The sequence below is a fragment of the Coccomyxa subellipsoidea genome, assembly GCF_000258705.1.
Source record: "Coccomyxa subellipsoidea C-169, whole genome shotgun sequence".
Lineage (NCBI taxonomy): Eukaryota > Viridiplantae > Chlorophyta > Trebouxiophyceae > Coccomyxaceae > Coccomyxa > Coccomyxa subellipsoidea.
This window is the reverse complement of record NW_005178040.1, coordinates 703,038-721,301: the sequence shown is the minus strand read 5'-3', so window position 1 is coordinate 721,301 and position 18,264 is coordinate 703,038. Positions and strand designations below refer to the sequence as shown.

The following is an 18,264-nucleotide window of genomic DNA, read 5'->3' as shown; positions in this document are numbered from 1 at the left end:
CAGTCCAAGCATTTACATGTAATACACTGCAGCCGGCTTTATCATGAAGGCCCGTGGCAGTGTAATTAATTGCCAGACTGTTCCTGCTTCAGTGCCAAGGCACACATACTCTCAAGACAGGACCATTGCATCTTCCTCGGACACTGGCGCCAAATTTCCGGCACAACCTGAACAATAACACAGCACTCCCTCGTCCCTTACAGGCAACCTTTCTTCTGAACGCCTCCTTATGAGAGGCTAAGGCAGCACTGCAACTCCCTCCGTTTTTCAACTCTGGAAGTGAAGGAAGTGAAATTTCAACTTCATGTGCTGGGCATGAGATGACACTGCAAGAAAATCCTACCAGCATTTTTTGCGACACTTCCCTTGCGTCCTGAAGGAGAAGTTTGGGTGTGCTTGTTGTAAGGTCTGTTGCACTTACCTATCTCAAAGGCCGCTAGGACGTCGGACAGCGTTGCAGGCGAGCCGCTGCTGTGCAGCTGCTTGAGGAGTGCTGCTGTGTCCTCAGGTGATGCAATCGCAGTGCTGCATCAGGCACCCGTGATGTCACGCACATCAAGCACATCGCTCCTCAATCATAGCAAGCTTGCTGGCAACCCAGTGAGGTCCCCGCTGGTGATAACGCCAGCACAGGTAAATTTCAACCTGGCAAGCATCCTCATCTGCATTGCAAGGCCCGGAACAGCGGCCAGGCATGCCACGCCGTGACAGGATGGGGTAGAGCAATGTAAAAAGCTGCATCTCAGCACCGGAGATATGGCCCAGAGAGCAGGATCCCCTTTCGCATTTACTACACACTTGTTCAGCCTTCCCAAGGGGCGCTGCAACCAAGCCAGAGGTACTTCGAGGAGTGAATATCTATTCAGCCTTCCCAAGGGGCGCTGCAACCAAGCCAGAGGTACTGCGAGGAGTAAATCTCTATTGGGGAACTCTTCCGATTGACATATATCCGAGGGGCAGACCTGGTCAGCGGCAGGCGGTGGTGCGCGTAGGGGCTGAAGCACCGGGCGGCCGCGCGCGCAACGAGCGTCGCGCCCAGAAGCCGGCCGAAGTCGGCGTCGCTGCATTTGGCGCGCTCGGCCGCTACCACCGCCCAATCCGTCGCCGATAGCGCTCGCTGCCATGCCGCCTCCAGCACTCCCCTGCACTCAGCCCAGGGAGGGGGATTCAATGTCAGAAAGTAATCACGCTCTTCGCAAGGATGAAAATTCTCTGCTACCAAGGATAGTGTGAAGGCACTTGGTGAAAAAACGCGGGGTGTTGCCGGCAATTTTGCAGAGAGTGCACGTATGACAACTGGGTTGCACAGCAGTCACAGGGTTGACGTTGGAACATGCCAGGCGCCGAATGGTGCAGCAGGGGTCATGAATGTGCCTGATGTGTTGTTGGAACACCAGCAACACAGCAAGCACACTCACGTGCCAAACAGCACCGTGCGGCATGCATGATAAGGGAGTTGCAGTTGAACCACTGCAATTTGCTGCTTGGGTATCCAGTAATTGACCAACTTGGGCGTCTGCAAAGCTCTTGTCATGAAACGAGTTGGGGGCCAATTGTAAGGATGGCTGCAGGGATGCAAGCTACCTTGCATTTCCATTCATCTGCTGCCCGGCAGCTGCCAGGACATCAAACGCAAGTAGGGCAGCTTCCTCCTGCTCAGCAGCTGCCGCACCGTTTACCGCTTCGCCCTCTGCCGGCCCGCTGCTTGAAGCCTGCACGCAAAGCGCAGATACCTCCTATTTTCAACAGCCAGACTCAGATGAGTCAGAAAGTGACTTATTTGCCCTGAAAGAATAGGGTTCCATGTGCTTGTCAGGGTGTTCTCAAAGACTTCAGGCGCGTCTCCTTATGAGTGTAATGCAACAGCTTCGCATGGGTCGGTTTTAGATTCAGGGTGCACCTGAAGGGCGGCTTTCGCCAGGGCTGCCGGGGGCATGGGTCCCTCTGCGGCCAGTCCCAGCCTCTCCTGGACTGCCAGCAGCGTGAGGATCCTGTCCATTTCCTCCCTGCCCTGCTCCGCCTGCATACACATGCCAAAAGCTCAGCAAATGAGATATGAAAATACGAGATAACATCAATTGCAGCAGAGAATCTGCTTTGCTGCCTCGGCATCCCTGACCAGAGAAGGGAATATCCCTCCTTTCAATCAAAACTTCGACAGCCTAGTAAGGCTACTGTGGCGACATGCAACAAAGGATGAAGATTGGCCTCATTTGCGATAACCCATGAGTCATAACTGGCAGATGAGACCGTCTAATCAACTGGATTGTCTGTTCTCCCTTTTGTTTGGCAACATTACAAAATGCATGCGGCACCTGGCGGGAGGGGGCCGCTAGGCCGCCGTGCTGAGCGGCAAGCAGTGCAAGCTTGGCAAGGCGAGCGGCGGCGCCCGACTGCGCAAATTGCGCACGGCCGCCCCCGGCCGAGGCGGCGACGCGCGCAAGTGTGGCGGCCGCGCGGCTGTAGTCGCGCATGCGCAGCTCGTGCAGCCAGCGCAGCTCGCTCACATCGCCCGTCTGCTCCTGCTGATGTCAGTAGATGTCAGAGGACCGGTATTCAGAATGGACTGCCTTGAAGGTGCAATTGCTCTGAATTTGAGTGCAAGGGACAATGACTATCACATTGTTTGCCATTCTGAATCACCATACTCTGTTAGAAAACCGGGATGAACTCTCTTGATGCCTGAGTTGTATTTTTGATGGTCTTGAATAGTATCTGATAAGTTCAGCTAGAAAGCTGACGCCAGGAATAAAGAGCAAGCTGCTGGGAAGGACCTAGTATGGACACTTTGATATGTCAAGTTGCCAAAAAAGGTGCGAACCGAGTCCTCGTCGAATTTTTATTATTGTAGCAGCCCTGCACAAGGCCACTTGAACCAATGGTGGCCCAATGATCAGCAAATCGAACACAGCAGTACGCCTTTTGATGGAAGTCCACAAGGAGCAGGTAGGAGAGTCAACCAGGGGCGTGCCTGGTGCAGCAGCCAAGCATGCAGGTCGGTGTTGAATGCGTCTGGCAGGCTGAGCAGCTCCGCCTGGCGCCCCTCCCTCAGCAGCCGCCCAAATACATACTGCGCTGCCGTCTCTCGCGCATACATGTCCTCAGCCGCGTCTGCATCCGTCACATGCGCAAATCCCTAAAGAAAACTTCTTCACAGGAGGCATGGAAGCCAGAGCCCGAGCGGCGGTTGGCACAGCAACGCCTTCCACAGTGCTGAAATTGGACTATGCTGATGCAGGGAGTGCCCCGCAGAGGCCAAAATGGGCCTGGCCAGATCCCTCAGGACACTTGCGAGGCCTTGCCTTAAGGCTCACAAACTCGGCCGAAGTCATCCAAAATTTCACTCAAATTACTAAAATTTAAAATCGTTGATGGCAGCGTTTCCCCGTGCAGAATTGTGCTGAGAGGATAACGGGTGGGCGCGCACTGGCGGCCATATGGTCGTGGAGGCGCGCGCGGTCGCCCAGGAACTCGCACAGGTCAAACAGCTGCGCGTGCGCCGCGTGGGACTGCGCCAACAACTCCACCCTCTGCAGCAACGCCTCTCCGCGCCCATCGCCTGCCACACACGCCATTCTTCTTCACCGTTGTAAGGGCGTATTCATGCTCACCTTCGTTGTCAACTTTGTTAGTTCCCAGTTTCCCTTTTACATCACCTTGTATCACTGTTGGTTGCCTGTGTTCGCCTGTCCCCTGCCACTCACGCCATTCACTTGATCTCATTTTCATGTTCATACTCATTTTCATTGTCAATTTCACCTTTTATCACTTTGAAAGTAACCATGTCCATTGTTGATTGCCTGTGTTCACACGCTCAGCTGCTCGGCAGAGGCGCAAATTAGGAAAGCAGCTTATTGACGGTCTGCATGCCGCGGTCAAGCTGCAGCGCATCCCAAAGTGTCAGCGAGGCCTGCTCAAATGTATCACAAGGAGACACCAAAGGTAAGCCCCAGCCGCCCCATGGGAGCAGGCCTCGCTGGCAGCTATTGGATCGTCTGAGCGCTTCACCATGGCAGGCGAACCGTCACTGGGGCAGATATAATTCTGCCAAGCCAAGATGGTATTTATACAACCAGAGGGTTTCCGGTATGCCTTAATGCGGTATACCTGATAGCACATCGTGCCAGGTTGGACTGCACATGCTTAAGGCGCCCAGGAAGAGCCTGTTCATGTGGAACAGCAGTATAATATGATCGTCGAGTGACTAGGCATCAATCTCACACGAAAGGGTTGCCAAAGAGGCAGCTGCCGCTACAGAACCGTCATATTGGGGTCCACACAGCAACGATGGCATGCATGTAAGCAAGCAGACCAACTTTCCCCACATGACATGCGACCCTTTAACACAGCGCGAAATTGCCGAGAGGGTTGCCACGCTGCGCGAAACGCACAGATCTTATATCGGACTGATACATTTGGGTTGCCAAGGTTCTGGGTACCCTTGAACATCAGAAGAAGTGAAGGCAATGGAAGCTATTGACTTCTGCCGCACCTTGCGCGCAAAACGCGATGGCCTGGTCCAGAGCATGTTGCAGGATGTCCGAGCGCACGGCCGCGTAGTCAGTCACGAGGCGTTCCACGGCACCGGCCGACGACGGGTCCGTGGCCGGGACGGCCGCCGCGAATGCGTTCAGCAGCCGCTCTGCCAGCGCCAGCAACAGGCTCACCGCCTCCGTCGCCCTCTCCGGCGACTCAGATTGCAGCGTCAGCCGCAGCCTGCGATGCGCAAGAAGCTTTAAATCGCTTTTTTAGGCGCAAGAAGCTTCATATCGCTGTTTAAGGCGCAAGAAGCGTCATATCGATCAAGAAAATTTATCACATAATCCCTTGATCTGTCAAGTGATGATTAGCTGGAAATGCAGGCTACTCTGGGTGCAGGCTAGTGTGGGTGCTTTCCTTTAAAAACTGTGCAAAACGAAAGAAAACACAATTTGCTGAATTGGAGGCATGTTGAGATGGAAGCTGGCAAGCCAAATAGAGGTAGGAGGTCGCAGACCGCAGGGCACCGCCACGGAATGCACGCGTCACCGGCAATTTGATTTGGCATTGTTCACATTTTAGATGTGAAGCAGGACTTGACCAGGGTGTCAAAAAGGCACCTGATGAGGGCGTGGGAAAGGGAGAGCAGGGCGGAGCGGGGCGCCTCCTGCACGAGCCACTCGGGCGAGCCGCAGCCCCGGAGAGCGCGCGCAACCTCGGCCGGGAAGCGCTGCGCGTGCCAGCCGCGCTGAGCCAGCGCCGCCTGCAGGGCCCCCTGTCCAATGCAGGAGCACATTCAATGTCAGACATGTGTTGGCACTTTGGTACGTGGCAATCAGAATGCTAAATTTGATTCATATTTGCCTATTATTTCGCAGAGAAGCCTCATGACAGGCCAGGTACGTGTGGAGGCAAAGTGATTGGGTGCAGGGGGAAAGAATATGTCCACGAACTCCATATATTCAGGTGCATGTGCATTTGCTGATGCAACTTTCCCTGCCATTTTTCGCTGAGACACAAGGTCCAGCAACTCGGCGAGAAGCATGAAAAATGGCTTCAACTGTTGGCCACAATAAGCTTTACAAGAGTCAAATCTACCTGGACGGCCTTGGCAATCTCGTGCAGGTCCTCAAAGGCGTCGGCCGCGCTGCCGCCGGAGTCCGGCTGCTGCTGCACGGCCGCCGCCGCAGCGCTAAAAAAGGCCGGGGCGCTGATGGAGGGGTAGGAGTAGAAGACCTCCCAGCTGGACCTGTCCTCCACCGGCGCCGCCGCCTGCAAGGATGGTGGACTGGTCAATAAAGGACTAGGTGTGTCAAGCTACACCCGAAGGGTAGTTGTTTTCAGAGTGTTGTCTGTTATTACGCGCCTCCCACCAGTCAAGTGGATGCCCGCACCATATATGTCAACTCTCACAGAGTCATTCCAGGTGTTCTGATACGTGTTTATCCCGACAGGAGTTGGCAAAAAGTTTGATGTGTCTGTTTGCAGGATGGTGGCGCTGGTAGCAGTCAGTGACATCTGCTCGTCACCCTGACATTCTGAGAACACAAAACTAGCAGATGTTGACGAGGACCATCAACGCCAAAACTAGCACTTGCTGGAGGGCACAGACCAGAACGCAAATTACTTCAACGGCATCACACACGGGACCTTTGTCCATGAAAGGGTGGCATGGGTCGCAGTCTCTCATTTCTGTCAATCGCATGACCCTCCATCATCATGGTGTGGCAAACAGATATGATGGACATCGACCTGTGCAACCTTTCGCAATCAGGTGTCCCACAATTTTCCCAAACCAGCACCAGCACCATCTCTGCAGGGAAACACCTGCGGCATGCACTGCTGGCCCGCGAGGCCGATGATGTGCTGCAGCAGTGCGAGCGAGGAGGAGCCCCCGGGGCGGCTGCGCGCCGACAGCAGCCGGTTCTCAGCCTCCCGCACCGCCGCCACTGCCGCCAGCCGCTCGCCGTTCTCCAGAACCACCCTGCAACGCCAAAACAGGACTTCAAAACTCGAACTCAATGATTTATATAGCTCTGGACCCTGCCAGCTGGACGCATCCATAGCTGCAGGTCAATAGGGGAGAAGGGTTGCATCCAAAGAGATCTTACAGACTCCATGGCGAGGGACGATTTTCCATCAGGCAGTGTGATGCGCTGCGAGCACGCCAGAGCATGCGCACTGTCTGTGCTCCCAAGGAAGACCCCAGCTAGAGAAGTGCTGCTGAGCAGGCACACAAGAGGATCTCAGTGGACGAGAATTAATGGGTTATTGGCAACACCTGAGCGTGGGTGCAGCAAGCTGGGGCAGCACGCCGGCGTCGCCCAGGATCATGAGCAGCGAGTCATGACTCAGCTTCTTGCTGGCCAGCTGCTCCGCCACCTCAGCGCCCCCCACGGGGCCGCCCCAATGCTTTGGCAGCACGTCCGCCAGCCTGCACAGCATTCTCTATTTGTATTACACCCTCCGCCACGTTGAAAAAGTCTTACGAACTTAAAAGGGACGCGGCTCAGATTATGCGATGGCCAATGCACTACAACTGGTTCTTCGACAGGAAAGCGCCATAGCACGGTGACTCACACAGCTTCACATTCCTGTCAGAGCGTTGTTCAATGAAGCTTCACAGTCCTACTTTGATGTATGATGCATTCATGACGCAGGGAAGTACCGCTGCATGCTAGCTAAATCAGACCCCTTGGTCCCTGCATCTATCTGCTCACCTAGTACTGTATCTGGCGACGGCGTTGCCAGGCCCCTCCCCAGAAAATGCCCCGGCCGATCTCAGCCGCTGGTACCCAGACGGTGACAGCGCCCCCGCCGCAGCCGCCTCGTCCAGAATGGCAAACACCTCCTCAGCCGGCCCCCTGCCTGCCACCTGCCCTGATACTCCTGTGCCCATAGCTGCGGTTCAACACGCCTCAACACGATTGAAATGCCCCGTCATGTCCCTGGTGACCTGTGACTTTCGGGCTCTTTCACCCTATATCATACCACACACCAAGGACCCTGTTCAAGCTGCCTTGATCAAAATGAATTCCCATCCCAACCATGACAAAGGAATCAAGACAATAAGGGGACTACAAGGTATTAGAACTGAGAAATTCAATGCAATGGAGTAGGGTCAGCAGGCTGTGGTGTGGAGTGAGTGGCGCTTCCTGACTGACTCATCAGAGTCGCACCTGGAACACTATTTGGCTCTTGGATGGGAGCCATGCTGGGCATGCTGGGCTGGATGCCCTCTGACTCATCAATGTGGCCCTCCACCGGTATCTCCACCACCCTTGTAGGGGTGAGGACCACCCAGGTGTTCTGCTGGCTGATGGAAGCTGCCAGGCAGTTGCCTGGAACCTCCAGCCACTCCGCGCCTGCAGGCAGATCATATATCACGTAAAAGGTTGAGCACAAGGGAAATTTCTGAGCAGTTTATTGCAGTGCCCGGCAGTAGGGACCTCATCTTTGTGTGTGTCCGCAATATCATGACACGAGGAGCTTGAAACAAGTTGAAGACAATCGGATATGACCAATATGTTCAGTAATGATGCAGAAGCGGTAGGGGGAGAAATAGAGTCTTACCTGCACTTGGGGTCCATTCGATTGGCAAGCCTCCAGGCCACCACAGCAGGAAGGCCTCTGCATCCATGGAGGCATTGAAGCGGAATTTAGAGTTTACTTCCATCCCCGTTAGAAGCTGCCATGCTTTCAGAGCGGGCGACGAGCCTCCAAAGTCCACCACATGCGCCGACAGCTGCACAAAAGTAGCATGCAGTCCAGTCAAACAGGTATCCCATGGCAGATCAATGCAAATGGACACTACCCTCAGCTTGCCACTCACTAACAAAATTAAGTAATCTCCACTCTTTTGGTCAGCGTCAAAATATGTTGAGGGCAATGTCATGCGTACAGTCTTGCCAGGTCAAGCTCACAAGAGAGCAAGCACATGATGCTCGAACCTGTCCTAGTCAGAAAGAAAAAAGTTTACATGGTAGAGAGAATTTCCGCTGACCTCGCCGTCATCGCCATCAGAGGGAACGCTGGAGGCCAGGATGGCTGCTTGGCGGGGGGACCCGCGCACAGCTGGCACAATGGTGAGGTCCAAGAGGTCTACGCTGTCAGCATGCAGCCGCTGTCGAAGCTGCTCCGCCAGATTTTGGGACCACAGCAGCTGCTCGGACCGCTCATCCACCTGCCACCGCATTGCATGCAGTTTTAACTATCCAAAAATTTGCTATTGACACTGCACTGCCACAGAAGATTTTGTAAAACTGATTTAAGCAGGAACTTCAGAGCCCTTAAGTGATTTCTGACCCACATAACACCTGCTACTCATGCATTGTGCATGCTGTCTTCTGCGCTTGCATTGTGTTGTGATCCTAGTGGCTTACTCATCAGCAGGCTCTCAGATTCAACCTTTGGGCCTGCTTGCCTTTTCTTTACCATCACTGTCTGAATGTGTCAGGTTTTGGGGTGATTGTGGATGGACAAGCACCTGCCAGCAGTCCAAGGCATCAGCGGTCAGCACCAATAGGCGCAGAGAGCCGCCAGCCGCCGCCACAAAGTGTATTGTTGTGGCTGGATGCGTAGAGGGCCCCACAGGTGCGGCAGAGCTGGGCGCTGATCCCCACGCAAACAGCCTCCCCAGCACGCCTGGCTGCACACAGGATCCGCCAACACTTAGACACAACTCCTGTAGCAGGATGAGATTGGAGACTGTCAGTATGCAGTGCACAATGCCAGACAGAACTCCCTGAGCACAGCTCCAGATCTGTGACCCTCCCCCATGCAGCATTTCAGGTGGCAGAGGATCGAGAGCTTGCACCAGCAATCTATCTGGACAAGCTAACAAATTCCACAAATTTTCAAGGCGAATTGCTATACCTGCTGTCCCCCAGCTGACGCAGCAGCGGGTGCATTCAGGCGGGCCACGCGCGTCTGCAGGACGCCGGCTGCCAGCTCAGCGCGCACGCAGAACAGCGAGGCACCGGCAGTGCCTACGCATGCGACAAAAGCGCCGCCAGGGAGCGGCGCGGCAGCTGCGGTGGTCACTGGGCCGGCTAGCCGCTGTGTCTCCAGCGTATCGCTGCCGCAGAAGTCCGGCCAGAGCGCCAGGTTGCCGTCGTCCGAGCAGAGGACTACTGACAGGCGCGCTGCCGGCACCTGAATGGCAGCCGCCAGGAATCTGAGAGAAAAAAAGTAAATATCCCTTGACATGACGTGATGGCCAGTGGACTGCTGATGCGACAGCAGATGTACTGGAGCCTTTATGCAGACAGACAGATGCACGTGAAGATCCTCTGAGACAAATTATGAAGTCTGTTGGGCACTTTGATGCCCACAGTCGCCAAGTCTATTAAACATCGGATGCCATGCATGTCTAGGGCGCTGGTATCTGTTGTGCTGTATAAAGAGTGTTATAGACCTGGGGGGTTTGCAGCAGTGGATGGGCATGTTGGATGTTAAACGCTCACCTCATGGAGGGCGAAGGAGACAAAGTGGCGTCGTGAGGACGTGTAGGGGAGAGTGCGTTTGTGCACCTCGGCATCACTCCCCTCGTCGTACATCCACACAAACAGGTCCTTCTTGGAGAAGACCCAAGCCAGCCCTGAGCTGCCATCCACTGCTCCCTCCGCACCGCCATGAGACTTCAGCACCGCTGCCACTGCTGCTGGGAAGGCATGTGACCGGCTGCTTGATGCTGCCATGCCAAGGTCTCCAATGTCTCCCAGGTCCATCTCCTTGACCTGAAGCGGTAGGATCTGTAAGCACGTTAGTGCTAATGGTCTGAAGACATGTGCAAGATAGCTCTGAAGCAATCCTCTACTTGTGCCACTGACGTGCGCATAGGATATATATCATGATGTTTTTATCACATCGAAATTATTCAAATACGAATCAGCTGTTCAAGACACTTCCAGTCAAAGCATCATCAACCGAAAAATGCGAAATCACCATGGAAAGCAATTAAGCACCAATGTACAAAACAGCGCAATATGAATTGAAGCAAAATCTCCAAGTGGCTCGAAGCCGATCTGGTGCTCGTCCTACAACTGTACTGCAGGCAGGAACATGATCAACGAATTGAAGAGCGAAATGTATGCAACTTCTGATAGTTTTTTCTTTTGAATCCGTAGTTATCGGAATTGGAGCCAAGTAAAAGGCCTCACTTTGTCAGCTATCCACAAGAGCACTATCAGCCCGCAGCATTACTTCCCATTTCTGCTGGCCGAAGCTGCAACCTGATGTATCCAGGATATCTGTGGAAGCTTGGGTGGGGTTGAAGGAGACTTTTGGAAATCCTCAGCCGATATTAACTTCTAACAACAACATTAGATCTCCAAGAGTCCCATGCCCGACGTCATGCCTGCCTGCCCGATTGGGCCCCCACCTGACCTCCTGAGACCATGTATGTGATCGCAATTTTTGCTGTCACATCTGCATGATCTTGACTCATTTGGACTGATCAGGGAAAGCTAAGCTCATGCACAAATCATGGCCAGGGCACATCTGTACAGCTAGCTATATGTACCGCGCTGTACATACATTAACATGTAGATGTACGAAGCCAGTTGCGCGTATTGTCGCCAATCACTAGTGCATTGATGATGGTCATCTACATGCTAATGTACAGCACTGTCAACTTGACAGTGTCAAGACTGGCTTGAGGCAATCAATGTCGGTCGCAAAACAGAGCAAAGCTGTCTTCATCCAGTAAGTCCTTCATCAGATCATGGTAGCGAATGGAGCCGATAGCATCCGTATCATACTGCACACCCAAACAAGCTTTCTCAGAATAAGGACGCTCAAGGCATTTGCATCTGCAAGCCCATGCGTCACATGCAGCAAGCTTTGTGCTTTACAGGTGAATTTATGCATGTGCACTGACAGATGAACTCGCCCTCGAGAACAATGCCAGGATGGAGTCATCATCGAGCTGCATGCCATAGCTCTCTGTCACCACTCTGAAGTCCTCCACATCTACCTGTGTACAGTCACACAAGCTTGCAAAATGTCCCTTTCACAGAGCTTGTAAAGGAATCCATTGGCACTGCAAACTTTGCAGCCAGCTCAGCATGCCGTAGCCATCTGCTGGTCCTTTAGCAAGCAGCCGACTGCGAGATTTATCCAGACAGCTGGGAAGGGGACCTTACCAGCCCTGTCTTATCTTTGTCAGCCATTGCAAAGAGTTTACGAAGCTTAAAGGCGTTGTTATTGGCATTGCCTATCTTGCCGGCAATCCTCTCCTTCATGTGCAGCACTGTGTCATTGAGCCTCTTCCTGCAGAGAGCAGTCACACCCACTTGCATATCTATTGCACAATGACATCATCCTGTTGCAATCTGCAGAAGCCAACAAATTGTCATGTGCCTCTTTGCATGCAAGGTTCAGGGATTGAGACGCACTCTCCAACCCGATTGAGGGCGTGTTTGTAAAAGCTGGGCAGGTCTGCTGCATCCCGCCGCTCCTTATAGCGCAGTGGTGAGCGAAGCTTGGCGTCCTGTGCAAAAGGTGGCGCAAAGTCTGCTGCGTAGAGGGACTTGAAAGGGAGCACCCTGCTGTCGCCCAGAAGAATGCAGCTTCTTGCAGGCTTGCAAGACCCTTGCTTGCCTAGACACAGCCACAAGAAGCTTCTTCAACTTGAGGGGTCAGCAAAGTCAAGAAAAGAGAGCAGGCAGCCCTCAAAATGACACGCCAAGATTTTCGACTGAACAAAAAATGCTACGCTTTCCAATTTCGAAAGACAACCTGCCTGTTGTTTGTAACGAAGGCCACAAGTTCACTTGCTCGCCGCTGTCCTTGAAGGTCTCGGGGAAGTTGCATGGATCCCGATTGGGGGTTGCGATTGGCGCGATGAATCGGCGTGTGTGCAAAAAATCTCCAAACGCTGGGGCCGCAGCCTTGTGTTGAGCGACTACCGGCGTGCTGCCAAGGGTTTCCTTCAAACCGGAAACAAAGCCTGTGTATCCTGGCATATTCCAGCAGCTCTCGCTGACAAATTGAACGGCATATCCCGCCATCTTCACGGATGCTGCTCAGAAAAAAATTCAATGCCTTTGAACAGGGCTACCTGCGTTGCTCGGAGCAACTCACTCCTCAGATCTGTAGGTTCTAAATTTAGATGCGGCAGGGAAGAATCTTGGAAAAGGTGGCTGCCAGTTGAGGGGAAGCTGGCCTTTCAAAGCTTTCATCCTCAAGAATTGCGTTGTTTGGGTGGAAAATGTGCCTTGCTGAAGATAAGGTGGGAATGGTGGAGCTGAATTAATTTAAAATATAGATTTTGCGAGAGTCCAGGCATTCAATAAGGTATGCCACGCCGCACAGTACTGCGTGGCATGCAGTGCGTGAGCTTGGTGGCCATCATGGTATCTAGATCTAAACCATCACCACCGCGGCTGTGACAATCATTCTGCCATTGAGTCTTGCGTGACCCAATTTGCGCCTGTAGTGAAAGGTACCAAACGATGCTGCTGCTGCTACTGTATCAGATTACAAAACACATGGCCTCAGGCGGCGGATGCTGGGTCCGACGCGCTTGACAAATGTCAAGTTGACATGCATGACGCCGAAATCTCATGTCCTGGGGTGCATGCCCACTACTGTGCCAGGATCATAAAGTGTCTGTCATCATATACAGGAGTACAACAACACCCCTCGCAGTAATTTGTTTGAGAGTCACTAGTCAGTCACATCACACTCCAACCATCAAGACTCAAAATCAAGATTCCATATTTTTAGAGGTTTGCAACTATCTCATTGTTTTCTTCGCCTGGAGGTACTCCTGCAATAAGCTGCTTCTTGAGTAATATGCCGGGTCTACCACCAGGGGCTGCTCACTCCTTGACAAGTGAGCCTACGATTGGGTACTTGAAATTGAACTTTGCCTCCCAGTCCCTCAGATTGTCCAGCTCCATGGCGCCCAATCCCTGCTCGCCCCATTGCAAAGTCAAAACTTACTGAAGTCTGTCTTGTCTACACGACCCAACTTCATGGTTGAAGGTAAATGCAGCAGAAAGCTGAGCAAGGGTGGCACACTGCAGGTCACCTCCAGATTGTCATTGCAGTCTGCGACATCGGTGGAGATCATGGCAAAAGCACGTGCACACTCGTGGCCAGCAAAGGGGTACATGCCATCGGGGCCGTAGAACTCAGCGCCTGTGGCAAGCAGCAGATGTCAGGTCTCTCCCTTGCTCCTGATTTTGACAACAGTGGTCCTCTCTCCAGGGGCCACGCTCATGCAAGGGAAGCTGCAGCGGTGCCAGTCTGTGAACATTTGCATGGGTGACTGTTGCGCACCCCTGCTGACATCAAATATGACTCCCCTGATAGCCAGCAATATCGGCTTGCTCTTGTCCTCCCCGCCATATGTCCTGAGCTGCTGCAATGTCAGCCTCTTTGGAGGCACCACCTGCAGGCACACATCATCAAGGTTCAGCTCTGGCCAAAATGCATTACAAGGTACTGCAGATCCCCAGGACGTACCTTGTCAATTGCAAGACCAAATGCCAAATCATGCACGCGCACCTTTCCAACCACAGGGTATTTGGCCTTGAGCTTGGCCTCCCAGTCCTCCAGAGTTTTCAGCTGCTCAGGCGTCAGGTCATCCACCTTGTCTGTACAATCCTTGGAGTCCATTGACATCTTGCCCAGGGCCCTTGCAACCTCCTTGCCCGCAAAATGTGCATAGCTACCACCTGTCACACGAGCTCTTTGAGCACTATTGGCAGGGTTGCATCCCATCAATTGGGATCCGAAGCCAGTGACACTCTTGGACGACTATGGCACCAAGGATATTCGCGGATGTTGTGAGAGCTTATCGCCTTGGGGATGGATCTGGCCTGATGGCAAAACGTAACGCACCTGGCCCATACATCTCCTTGCCCGCGCTCACATCCAAGATCGTTCCTCGCAATGAAAGCAGAATTGCTCTGTACGGATCCTGCCCATCGTACTTTGCGAGCTCGGAGGGAATAACGTTGCCAACTTGCATAGCAGATGCCTGCAGATCAATTGGTTGGCTTGCATCCCACCAACTTTTCAAGGCCATGAAAAGGAAGGTGCCAATGAATACAGCCAAAGCAGTCGCCCATAAATGTTTGCCATTGAGGCAATCGATCAAGAGACTCTGCAGCTCGTCCCAAGTAGGAACCATGTCCTTTACAAGCTTATGCAACGGGATCTTAAATGCCCACACTCAATCTGTTCCTTCCAAACGAGAGAGTTCGCCGCCTGAAGCTTGTCCGAAAGGCACTTTCTCTTGCCTCTTTCTGAAATCGCTCAAGAGGTTGACGAGGTGGTGAGGTCAACAAAACTTCGCCTCGTCTAGAATGGGAAGCTGCATTGAAGGATACGCCAAGAAAGCAGTGGAAGTGTACATTTGCGCAATAGAAATTCTGTCTGCAAACCACAAATAGCGTTGATAATGTAGCATTGTTGACTGGAATCGGTTTTCTCCTATATACGTGCAGCATTGATGCTTCCAAGGACGTCGACATGCTCGTGATGCACTATTGAATTCACGTGGAGGCCCCTGGACGAAGCAAAGGGTGTTACGGTCGTCATCAAATGTGAAAGGGAAAGCCACGAGGGAAAACCAATGCTAAAATTTGCATGAGCTCGGACAAAATCCGGTGCGAGGTGGGTCCAAGGGCTTCGGCGCCCACATTGGGAAGAGCCAAAATTTCAGGACGTCTGCATGAAGAAACTTTCTCCTGTCAGGGTACTTGATTGCACAGTTATGCTTTGGAACGAGGCCGACGGGAGAACGCCTTTTCGCTCTTCCAGCGAGGACAGTTGAGGATTGGTCTGTCCACTCAGCCTTGATAGGCGCTTAGTAGAACGTGGTACCGGGCAAATCATCAGTTCGGGATGCAATTGTGTCTCAAAATAGGCAGGACTTAGCCCTGTAGGAAGTAATGTGTATGATTGAAAGCTCGCAGGAACATCCTGCTCTTCCAATCATCCAGGATGGGGATTATCGGCCCCTATTCCGAGAGTGGGATTCTGACAACCCGGACATTCATGGATGCCTCATGCACTTATTATGAGCAATACGGGCATCCTGGACTGCCGTCAGTGGCCGGGGATCGTGCGTTGGCCAAACGTTTTTCAAAAGTGTGTCAGCATCTCTCCTTACTTTCGCGTCCTTGAGGACACCTGGGCCACTTACGCGTCGCGCAATTACCGTTACGAGCATCTCTAAGGCTCTAGAATTCAAGCAAGACACCAAAGGCATGGTGCATGAATATTCCCAAAAGGCGAGTAAGTAGACAATAGATTACGATGGTGCCAACGGCCAGCAGGAGGGCATAGGAGCGGTGTCATCTTGTAGCCTATCCATTTTCCAAAAGCTGACTGGATCAGCACAAGACATGCTGGTGCAATCAGCCTCAGATTAGGATAGAGCTGAACCAACATGTTGAGCCGCCTCCTGTTTTATATTCAGGCGGCCCATGCCAGGTGGTGTCGATGAGCAGAAGATCAAGACTCTCTTGTGTGGCACAGATGTCAGTAGCGGTCAGGATTGGTTGCCAAAAATTTCAAGCTTGCTTTACTCCAAATACATGGGGATCCAAGGGCCACTCTATCCCTGAGACGCTTTCATGACCTTGTTTCAGGCAAGAGTATCAGGAGATTATCGGGTCACCAGCTGAGCTAATCACCAGGGAGCTTAGTGAGCGCGCTAGCTGTGGGGCCACGCACACTGTGGCCAATCTTGCGCTAATGGAGGCCGCCTCTGTGCAGCTGCCTGCATAGCCGCTCCCCCGCAGCTCAATCAGCACATGTCGGGGGATGCCAAGAAGGGGGCATGGACACCAGAGGAGGATGAAGCCCTCAAGCGGCTTGTCTTGGTGCCTTTCCCGTGCTCTTTCTGGCACTTCAAAATAAGAAGAAGCCGCTCTGCTAATTTCTATGCTTGGCGGCCTCATCTCTGCTGGTGTATCTTCATAGACTGCCTGCACGCATTGCAATTCCACATCCCTGCAACCCATTCTAGGCTTCCGCTGTGCCCAGCATGCCTTGGTCGTCTTTGCATCATAGCTTCATGCCACATAGACGCCTATGGCCCCTGCACTTCGTGCACTGCTTTTACATGCGATCAATGCCACACGACTGGGATGTGATGTGCCCAGGCACCTGCTTTTACGAGCATCCTTTGGCCCCGGCTGAGCACCGTGCCCACGGTTGCGTGGTTCTTATTTGGATGTGGCGAGTCCAACAAGGGGTAGGATTGTGGCAGCCTTTAAGTGCAGCTTGTCTGCAGGACGTACCTGGCCTTTTCGCAGGAAAAGCACGTTGTAATAAAAATAAGTTTGCTGCGCAGATGCATGGGCCCAAGAATTGGAGCTTGATCGCTGGCGGCATACACGGCCGCAGCGGCAAGAGCTGCCGGCTGCGCTGGTGCAACCAGCTGGACCCAGGTGTCATCAAGGATCCCTTCTCTGAGTGGGAGGATGCCGTCATCATTAATGCCCACATCGTGCGTGCCAACAACTGCCATTTTTTCCCTGCACCTCCCCCCCTCAGGGAGTACTTGATTACTGCCATGACATGATACTAGTTGTGTTCAGTATCCCCTGTCCTGAAGCATCCAGTAGGGAATGCATGGGCACATGAGCTCATGGGTCTCCTGCCCCTGCATGCATGCATTTGTGGCTTGTGCAATATCTGGCACCCAGCACAGAAGACTTGCTAAAGTGCCACACGCCCATGCTATTGCCTCACAGCCTGTACCGACCCTTTGCACAGCTCAGATAGGATACACAGAACACCTTTGCAGCCGTCATGCCTAGCTGTGCTCCCTTGCGTGTGTCGCCTGAGAGAGTGTCAAAAATTGTGGGGTTGCTTGTGACAGGCACACGGCAACAAGTGGGCGGTGATTGCCAAGCTGCTGCCAGGGCGCACAGACAATGGCGTCAAGAACCACTGGAACAGCACCCTCAAGCGCAAGTACCAGAACACCACGCTGAACAACCAGTACATTGAGAGCGGCATGTCCCTGAACTGGCTGCTCCAAAACTACGACGGCTCGTACCACACAGAACAGGTGACTGACTGCAGTTGCAGACAAGCCTCCATGGGTTTTTTGCATAGTTCACAGCAGCTCTTTCTGTGTGCTCCTTATGAATTTGGGGGTTTGCTCATTGAATGTGGGGGACAAATCTTGAAAATTTGCACAAGTCAAGAGTCTGCTGCGTTCGTTCTGTGGCTGAAATTCAATGCATTGCAGGAGTTCCCGAGCACCGTGAGTGAGGGGCCCGAGGATGATATTATGCTGTCAGACATTGACGATCACAAGGTGGGGACATCCAAAAGTTGCTCTGCAATGTTTTCCCACACATCTGTTGCACCCATAATGGTCTCCGTGATTGCTGGGCATGCACAGATGCTGCAGCAATTGCATGATTATCTACTGAGCATCGCTGACACTCCGAAGCAATGCGGCGCTCATCAAAATCAGCAACACATGCAGATTCCTTTATCCAGAATACACCTTGCCAGCATGTTGGCTTGCACATTCCTACGGGCTTGGTATTGTCGGTGGTCAAGGTGCAGGTTTGTGTGCAGGCTCTGGAACTGCGGCGGTACAACAGCTACTCAGAGAGCTCGCAGCGCCACCATGCCGTGTACCGCGGTAAGCGCAAGCAGCCCGACATGGAGGACGCCTGCAGCATCGCAGCCATGCAGCACCTGCCGGCAGGTGCGCGCAGCATGCGCCCCACCCTGCTCTATGGTCTTCATCACATGTTCGCTCGCGTCCCTCTCTTCCGATGCTTTAATCATCCCTGGTTG

The 18,264-nt window shown here is 53.0% G+C and overlaps 2 protein-coding genes across 2 annotated transcripts; one reads left to right on the top strand and one right to left on the bottom strand.

The window, feature by feature from the left end:
- Positions 1-111: 111 nt before the first annotated feature.
- Positions 112-14,728, bottom strand: COCSUDRAFT_46368 (hypothetical protein; the record flags this gene model as incomplete). The annotated part of the gene is made up of 26 exons (XM_005650245.1): positions 14,332-14,728; positions 13,996-14,165; positions 13,768-13,879; positions 13,517-13,626; positions 13,309-13,397; positions 11,625-11,751; positions 9,945-10,217; positions 9,355-9,633; positions 8,966-9,127; positions 8,483-8,662; positions 8,053-8,224; positions 7,659-7,844; positions 7,200-7,368; positions 6,761-6,913; positions 6,307-6,463; positions 5,578-5,751; positions 5,100-5,254; positions 4,493-4,716; positions 3,428-3,559; positions 2,918-3,111; positions 2,316-2,522; positions 1,901-2,020; positions 1,585-1,712; positions 963-1,142; positions 422-525; positions 112-167 (listed from the first exon to the last, which is right to left on the bottom strand). Exons 1-26 carry the CDS (start codon positions 14,621-14,623, stop codon positions 112-114), a joined length of 4,305 nt encoding a protein of 1,434 aa, XP_005650302.1. The 5' UTR covers positions 14,624-14,728.
- A 1,525-nt stretch (positions 14,729-16,253) lies between these two features.
- COCSUDRAFT_12896 (hypothetical protein) lies at positions 16,254-17,422 on the top strand (the record flags this gene model as incomplete). Its single annotated transcript, XM_005650244.1, has 3 exons — positions 16,254-16,322; positions 16,796-16,951; positions 17,327-17,422. Coding segments are annotated over 3 exons (321 nt in total), but the record flags the coding sequence as incomplete, so codon positions are not given.
- Positions 17,423-18,264: the final 842 nt, after the last annotated feature.